At 33.7% G+C, this 9,227-nt stretch overlaps 1 protein-coding gene across 1 annotated transcript in view; it reads left to right on the top strand.

Moving 5' to 3' along the window:
• The window catches only part of mRpS2 (mitochondrial ribosomal protein S2), a 47,842-nt gene extending 38,991 nt beyond the window's left edge, over positions 1–8,851 (top strand). Inside the window, exon 4 of the mRNA XM_090379823.1 lies at positions 8,460–8,851. Coding sequence (XP_090235949.1) covers positions 8,460–8,843 — 384 coding nt within the window. The 3' untranslated portion in view covers positions 8,844–8,851. The remainder of the gene's footprint in view (positions 1–8,459) is intronic.
• Positions 8,852–9,227: the final 376 nt, after the last annotated feature.

The raw sequence follows: 9,227 nt of genomic DNA on the forward strand, positions 1-9,227 counted from the left end.
TAATGCTCCTAAAAACCAAATAACAATAACAACTAATAATCATCTAGTTGATTTAAAAATTTTGTTCCCTATGGTGAATTTCCCTTCCACCTGCTCCAATCAATTAAGGGAAAATTGAAATCACTCATTATAAGACATTCACTTTTGCTCACCTATTTCATTTGAATGTAGAGGCACTCATAACCTCCACAATCTTCTGATCTCCAAATTATTCCTACTCTCATCTTACCTTTGCTTCTAGTTAATTCACACCACACAGGTTGTATACTAACATGCATAGTTACTGAATCTGGGACAGCTTTTGATAAGAAGCATTACCCATGACCCCTTCTCTCTTCCCTGTCCTTCCTAAATATATTGTGCATACTATGGTAAAACTTATCATTCCCTATTTCTGGATGGCACCACGTTTTTCTTATATCAGTTATATCGATATTAGTTGTACCAACCAGGAGTTGGAATTTGCTCATTTTATTAACAACACTGACATTACTGTATACACAGATAAGACTAAGAGATCTTGTATGTTTTACTACCCCTAACTACTATCCCTTGAAGTTATTTAAACTTATTTTTACCTAGCATGAGCTTGAAACACTACTCTCTAAACATATTGCCAATATCAGCTGTTCTGTCAACAAACAAGAATTCCTGAGATGTATGAAAGCATTACTTTGACCCATATTATCAGATAAACATGTATCTATGTTACCCCCTGCCCTCCCTCCAACTAGCAGTTCCCCTGAACTGTTAAGGTATCCACAATGATACTGGAAAAAGCCTTTGCATCCCCATTTGTTTTTCTTTTCCATCTCTACAAAATAGATTCCTTCTGCATACAAATGCACACCATGCTGTTAAAAATTTCCATCTAAAAGTCTTGCAGAGACCCTCAAGTCTTGAGTTAATCCACAAGGCTTTCAGAAAATAGTCCCTCTTATTGTTCCTGGGCAGAATTTGCAAACATATACACATTCTGATGTAACTTGCTGCATTTTCTCAGCATGGTCCTGTTTTTTTCCAATAAATTGCCAGTTCATGTGTGCTTAACCTCATTAGTCCTCACATGAATAATAATGCTCTCTTTATCCCCCCTTAAAACCTGACATCTGTTAGTTTATTGATAATTGTTGCTCCTGGCAGATACCCTAATCCTAATCCAACTAATCCTTATTACAAAAATGTTACCCGTTTCCCTGACAACGGAATCTCACATTAGAACTAAATCCTTTTAAACCATAGCAGTTTTTTTTTTCCATTTTATTATCCTGTTCCGGGGCCCTAATTGGGGGTACATCGCTAAGCATATAACTGGAATCTTGAGTCCTTGATGAGCTCCTAGTTGCATTTTTCTCTAGGGCAGACACCCATTCCTCCAGTGACTTATTCTTCTAGTAATGCAAAAAGTTTTAATTTTAGATCAGTACACTCCTTGCAACAGGAATAAAGAAAAGAATCATAATTTGAGCTATGGTTAGCAACTAGATTGAACCTTGAATACATACCACAGACAATGCAAGTGATGAAGTCATGGCTCACATGGAATTCAGAAAGGCCATCATGACTCAGGTAGAAATGGCCTGTGGCCATTTATACCTGAGTCATGATGGCCTCTGACAGTGTACTCAGTGTTGATCTTGTAACAACCATTGTAAAATTTACAAAATATTGCAGAAAATTACTTTTGTCAAAATTAAATGTTTAGTATATTAAAGAAATTTAATAAAAGCAAAATTTTTAAAAGTAATAGCTCTAGGGCTTCTAGTTGTCAAATTTCAGTAGTAATTGTTTAGAAACATCTTGAAGAAACATCTAAACATCTTAATTTTGAAGATGCTTGTAAACAGTTACTAGTAAATGCAAAAATTAATCCGAACTGCTGATCTTTTATCCTTTAAGTTGTCAGAAGTTATCAAGTTATCATAAGTTGTCAGAAGTTAGTGATGTTTTTGACACAGGATTATTTTATTGGTTTTTTTATACAGATTATTATTTTCCAGTCACAATATGTGTTAACCAGTATTAAAACAGTTTAACAGGCGCTGTTTCATAATAGCATTATTCATCATGAAGTTAGCCTAAGCCATCAACCTCTGTAAAGTGTTAATTTTTTTAGAGGTTCTGTATTAAATTGTTATTGCTACTGTTTTGTACTTCAGAAAGATTTCAAGTTTACTATGGGAAGGTGGATTTATAATCCCATATCATTTAAATTTGTTTCTTTAACCTTCCCCCCCCCCCACAGGAACATGGGATTTGAACCAAACCCAAGGTTTTCAGAGTTTTTGAAATAAAGAAAGAAAAATTCTAGCCTGATGAGAGCCTAAGTACCTACAAGTAAAACTATAATAAATTTTACAGTAATAATACCATCTCTTTATTTGCTTTCACTATCTAACAAAAACACAATCAAAATTAATCAGTGAACTGTTTTGGTATTAGATATTAGATATTCTGAAACCTTTGAAAGAAGCCATTATTTTATAACTCCAGCATCTTTTCAGGAGCCAGTAACACAACAGCTAAGACAAACCATCTATAAAATGTCACCTGGCTATTCACATACCATCTTTTTAGGCGCCTCCGTAGCCAGGTGGGAAGGAGCAGCAGTGCGTAGTACACGCTTCTTGATTAGACTGGGGTTCGAGCCCGTCACCACCAAATACGGAGGATGCGGAAAGGTCAGGGAATGACCACCACATATCCTCGGAGCAATATGGCCTTAGTTGCTAATGCTCCTAAAAACCAAATAACAAACAAACAAACATATCTTTTATTGGTAGTGGCTGTCTATGTGGTTTACCACTTCACATACTATATTTCGACCATTTCTTTACCCTTTTTGAAGCATCTCTTTTTACAATCTCACAGAGTAAGGGAGCTTATGCAAATGACTTAAAAAAACTGTCTTTATTCATTTGTTTGTGTAACAACTTGTCTTTCACAAGGCATTCCTTCATTGAAAGAGTGCCTAATTAAATTTATTAAAATATAAAATTTGGGTTATTGTACAAAAAAAAAAAATATATAGCCATGAACTTGAAATTTTAGGTTTTCATTTTTTTTTTTTAATTAATGATGAACCTTGATTTTTTACTGTCTCATAATTATTTTGAGAGTTATATATTTAAACATTTTATTAAAAATAATTACTGTACATATATGAAAGATGGTATTAGATATTCTGAATGATATACTATTTACTTAGTATATAGTATATCATTCAACAAATATTAAATAGTAAATCATTCAACAAATATTGAATAGTATATCATTCAACAAATATTGAATAGTAAATCATAAACAAATATTTCAATGAGAAATATTTGTTTATTTTCACACTACTCGCTTTTAAAGTTGAAGTGTAAAAATGGCTGAAAAATCTGCTAGTAATATGAAAATATTTTCTATTTAGAGTCCACGTAGTTTTGATAATCAGTGAAAAAGGAAATTAATAAGATATATCGAAAATTGGCTGTGGCATAAGAATGTAAACGTTAATCTATATTTGCAGATTTTTTTTTTTTTTTTTTTTTTAATGAAGATTAGTAGCATTTAAGTGTGTGCATTGCTGAGTAGATTTCTTACTCGCTACCAGTTTGAAAAGGTTCAACACTTGTTTAATATACAAGGACCTTATTGCAGACTTTTCAAGTTGGGCTGTTTTAGCTGGATTCAAAGTTTACCTAGGTTTTTCATTCTACAATTAATCAAAACAACAACCTGGGAAACATAGTTTACAGACATAATCCACTAAAGCCTCTTAGCTTGTCTTTCCTTGGCAAAACAGCCTAACAACCTCATCTTTTCTTGAGTATTGCATGTTACATTGCATAAACAAAGTATGTGGCATTGCTGAATGTTTCCAAATTGGATGGTTTATTTTGAATATGAAGCATAGTGGCAGAGACATGCTTTTATTTTAATAAGGCATAAAGGTATAAAATGGAGGCATTGTCAATACATAACTTCTCAAAAAATTTTTAGACTTAGTATACAAGCTATGCTTAAGGATGGAAAAGAGTATAAATCAGATTGAAAGCTGTATGAATTAGTTAAACCATCAGCCAAAAAAAAAAACAAAAACACATCAGCTATCTATTCCCTCCAGTACTTTGCCTAATTAGCTTGTTCTTGAATTTATTCAAATTTTCAATTCAGTTCTGCAACAACAGATGGATGTTTGTTCCAACAATCACCCACCTGCTGACTGAAGGCAAACTTCTACACATCTATCCTTTCAACCATCAATTCTCAATTTGAATTTGTCTCCTTACATGTAGTTTGATCAAGAGGAAGAATGCCATCAGCATTGATCTTGCTCAATCCATTCAAAGTCTGAAACACCTCATTCAGATCAGTTCGCAGGGGCGCCTCCATAGCCAGGTGGGCAGGAGCAGCAGCGCATAGCACACGCTTCTTGATTAGACCGGGGTTCGAGTCCGTGACCACCAAATATGGAGGATGCGGAAAAGTCAGGGAATGACCACCTCATATCCCTGGAGCAATATGGCCTTAGTTGCTAATGCTCTTAAAAAAAAAAAAAAAAAAAAAAAAAAAAAACCCAAAACCAAACAGTTTGCAGGTGTCTGGTCTCCAGACACTGCAATTTGCAGAAATGAAGCCATTTTTGGTAAAACACCCTTTTGTTCCTCTCATCAATCTCATTTCTCTTCTGCACCCATTCCTGCAGATCTTCTGTAAAATGCAGCCTAACCACTGCCTTGTGCAATGGGATAATCAATAATCACCTCCTTATCCCTGTTAGCAAAATTCCTGTATATCAATAAAAAATTATCATGAACTGGCCTGGCAGCATGTGTGCACCATTGTTCAGACAACTTCATACCTGACTCCACAATTATGCCCAGGTCTTTTTCATTTTCCACTACCCTGAGTGTAGTACCACACTCTCAGGGTAATGTGTGATATTACTAATTTAAGATTAATGTACCAACGTTAATCTGGAATTACTGCAACCCATATGCAGTACCTTGCATTTGTCAGTGTTAAACTTCAACTGCCATTTCTCAACCCATCTGCTTAATTTTCCTAAATCTTTTTGCAGTAGCTTACTGTGATTACTGTCACTAACCGCCCTTCTTATCTTTGTATCATCTGCAAACTTAGATATTAAACTGATACATTTCATCAATATCATTAATAAATATTGAAAACAATAATGGGACCAGTACTGAACTCTGGTCAACTCCACTAAGAACATTAGTCCATGAAGAGCAGTGCCCATTGATAACTACTCATTGTCTTCTCCCACTCAACCATCCCTTCATCCACAGCAGTAACTTGCCCTTAATAATACACTGCTCCAATTTATATAGCAGTCTTTCATGTGCAACAGTATCAAAAGCTTTTTTGAAATTCAAATATGTTATATCAAAATTATTTTTTGTATCCACTTTCTTTGTTACTGTATCATGGTGTCCAGTCAGCTTGGTCAGACAAGATTGCCACGTAACAAATTTATGCTGTGACTACAGTATAATTGCATTCCTGTCCAGATGGTCCTGCATTATTTCTTTAACCAGTGACTCCATTGTTAAACTGACAAGTCTGTAATTACTCCCCATTTGATCATTCTTTGTGAATTGGGGATACATTTGCACATCTGCAATCCACAGGGACCTCCCCTGAATCCAAAGATGCTCTAATAATTATGGCTAAGGGTTTGCTTACATTCTTTGTTACCTTCCTTAATATAATTGGATAGATCTGATCCATCCCAGGTGCCTTTTTTATGTTTAACTTCAGCAACTTCTCTTTCACTTTCCTCTCCATTATTACAAAATCATTTAGCTCCCTGTTAGTGTTTGATAAACATCTGACATCCACTTCCCCATAGCATTCCTCATTTTAAATGGATGCAAAATATCTATTTAGTTTTTCAGCAACCTGAGCAGGATCGTCAACAGTTAAACTATTGATATCAAATGTTCCAATTCATTCCCTTCCTTCTAGTGTTTACATAAGCAAAGAGGTCTTCACTGTTTTTTCTCTGCATCCTTTGCCAAAGACCTCATAATTTGCCTTAGCCTGCTTAATCTCCTTTGTGAATTGATTATAGACTAGTTTATATCTATCATAGGCTTCCGTATAACCTGATAATTTTCTATCCATCCCATGCATTTTTCTTGTATGCCACAAGTCTTAGTAGTTCAGCTGACATCCATTTAAGTCTGAATCTTGAACAATATTTCTTAGTTGGTATGAAAAGCAGCTTCTACAATTACTTCCCTGAATGCTTCTCATTTAGACTTTGCTGTTGGTAACATCATCAGTTAGTTGCACTGTATAGAACTTAAAACTGTCTGAGACCACTAATTGTCATTCATTGATGAACAGCTTTTGCTTACATCTTTATGTAAGCAAAAGCTCTTCCCTTTACTCTTGATGGTAATTACATCTTAAGTGAACCACATTAATATATTGTGATCAAATTTACAGATAAAAGGACCACTATGTGGTCCTTTTATCTGCAAGTTCTTAATGCTGAAGTATCTGCGATAATCACTCCAGGGGCTCACATCTGGTGAGTATGGGCTTGGCACACCCAGGGTCCTGAGCTGGATATCATCATTCTTCTTTTTCTTGGTGAGTCCCTTCTACTTTCTCTCTCTCTCTCTCTCTCGGGGTAATTCAGAAAATTTTTTTTTGGCTAGTGCAGCATAAGCCTCAGGCTTCCTTGCACCATATGGCTAATAATAATAATAATCAGATGAAGAGTATTGTTCTCTCTTCTTCCCTCTAACTTGCTTCTATAGAAAACAGTCATCCAGCAAATATTGCTAGTGTGAGGCGCCTCCGTAGCCAGGTGGGAAGGAGCAGCAGTGCGTAGTAAACGCGTCTTGATTAGACCGGGGTTCGAGCCCGTCACCACCAAATACGGAGGATGCGGAGTAATATGGCCTTAGTTGCTAATGCTCCTAAAAACCAAACATTGCTAGTGTATACGAGTAACAAACCCACAAGTTCCAGTTAATATCCCCCATTATAAGGCATTCTGAGTTACCTTCCCATTCTATTTGTCTGTCTAATTGTTCATTATACTCATTACAGTCATTAGGCCTATAACACACTCCTACTGTCATTCTTGTTTTTCCAAACTGACTGAACACAGCCACTCATGTTGACTGGATTGATGATTGCCTCAGATTTAATATGCTTTAAATATCTGTCCTTTTTGTACATATTGTACTCTCCATTTTCAAATTCTTCATTCCTTATGTTTGTTGTTTATAGTAATTTCACATATTTTTTTTTTTTAGAATGTCACTTTTCAGACAAAGTACTATAAAACTTTGCTTTTTATTGTAGAAATCAGCTGCAGTGACTGTAAAAATGATTGTTGAAGCATATGATGAAAATGCTTTATCAAGAGATAGGATATTGAATGGTAGAAACATTTTAAAGATGGATGCAATGTCATTTAAGACTTACAAGGTGTGAGAGACCTTGAATGTCAACAGATGGCAAAATTGTCTCCCACATTAAAAACATTATTCTGGCTGATTGCCAAATGAGAAATGAAGAGTTAGCCTTTCAAGTTGAAATATTATGTGGTAATTGCCAAGCCATCATATCTGATGTTTTACATATATAAAATCCTTTATTTATTTGCTATAATATTGATTACATTAAAATAAAAAAGTAATTCTTTGATACGGATCCTTTAGTGGAGCTTACAAAAAAAAAAAAAAAAAAACTTAAGCTACTCTCGGTGTTCAAAAAGGTAAAAAAAAAAAGCAAGAAAACTTAACAATGTCATGAAAAAAAAATTTATGGAACTTCTTTGTCTCAATTTTTAGCAATAAATCAGATGGAAACAAGAGTTTAACTTTCTAAGAACTGATTCAAATTTATCAGTGTTCAAAGATTTTTAAAAGCAGTAGTGACAGAGATAAAGATGTGATCCATGGGCAAGGAAAGTTCGAAAATTACTCTAGACAGTGGTCTGCTCATTTTGGTATAGTATTTTATTGAATGTTTTAACATCCCCTTCTTATTCACTTGATCGTGTACACTTGTGTATGTGGATGTGTGCATTTTTTTTAACCAACTTAAAGAACTCAGAACTTATTAAAGAGATGTTAATTTTCTGCCAAAGCAGAAGTTGTGACAGCTACAACAAAACAAAATCAAGTAACTTTCAAAATAGGACTTGGCAAAAAAGCTTTTATTTTTTTTGAAAAATATATAACCAATTGAAAAAGTGTAGAGATAGCTAAGGTCATTATTTTGAAAAATTTAACATGTAAATATATTTGTTTAAATAAAAATTCAGTCCTGGAACTTTTTATCGTATATTTTCTTGTAGTGACTCTTTAAAAATAGACTTCTATTTAAAAAATGTCCAATTTTATTGTAGTTGATATGAAAACTTTTGGCATTTCATTACATATATAAGAAATGTAATTCAGTCACTTTTCCTTATTTTTGTTTAGATTTGTTATTTGGTTGAAAAAACAGCTAAGGAATGTGGAGAATATGCTCAAGCAAGGAAATGGCAAATTGGCACCTTTACCAATTCACCTAAGTTGTTTGGAACAGTAGTGAGGCTACCTGATCTTCTCATCTTCTTAAATACCAAAAATTCTATTTTTGAAGAGCATATAGCAGTTACTGAAGCAGCAAAATTGATGATTCCAACAGTGGGAATAGTTGATACCAATTGTAACCCAAATTTAATTACTCATCCCATACCAGGAAATGATGATACTTACTGTGCAATAGAATTATACTGCAGACTTTTTAAAGAGGCAATTTTAAGAGGAAAGCATAAAAGACAAGAAGTTATTGATAAATATGGTGATCACATTCTTCCATAAATTTATAATAAGACTAAGAAAATTAGAGCATATGAACATTGATTTAAAGAATCTAGTGATATTAAAATCTGACCAACTCACTCACTTCATTAAATGTAGATATGTTTATTTTGAAAACTTTTAATGTACATTAAAAATATAACATCATTATTAATGATTTCAAAATTATTTTAAAGACTGCATTATTTTGCACATATCTATTTCTCATAAAATCTCCAAAGTTAAATATAACAAAAATAAATTTCCATTTCTTTCACAATTATTATATTAATATTTAACCAACAGTTTCATAAAAATATATTAATGTTGAACATTAACAAGGCTCTGGAATAAATCACTTCTTTTATGTATATCATTACTTATTTCTATAATGAAATCTGAGTA

Source organism: Mastigoproctus giganteus, chromosome 8 (assembly GCF_048544385.1).
Source record: "Mastigoproctus giganteus isolate SK-2022 chromosome 8, ASM4854438v1, whole genome shotgun sequence".
Taxonomy (NCBI): Eukaryota; Metazoa; Arthropoda; class Arachnida; order Uropygi; family Thelyphonidae; genus Mastigoproctus; species Mastigoproctus giganteus.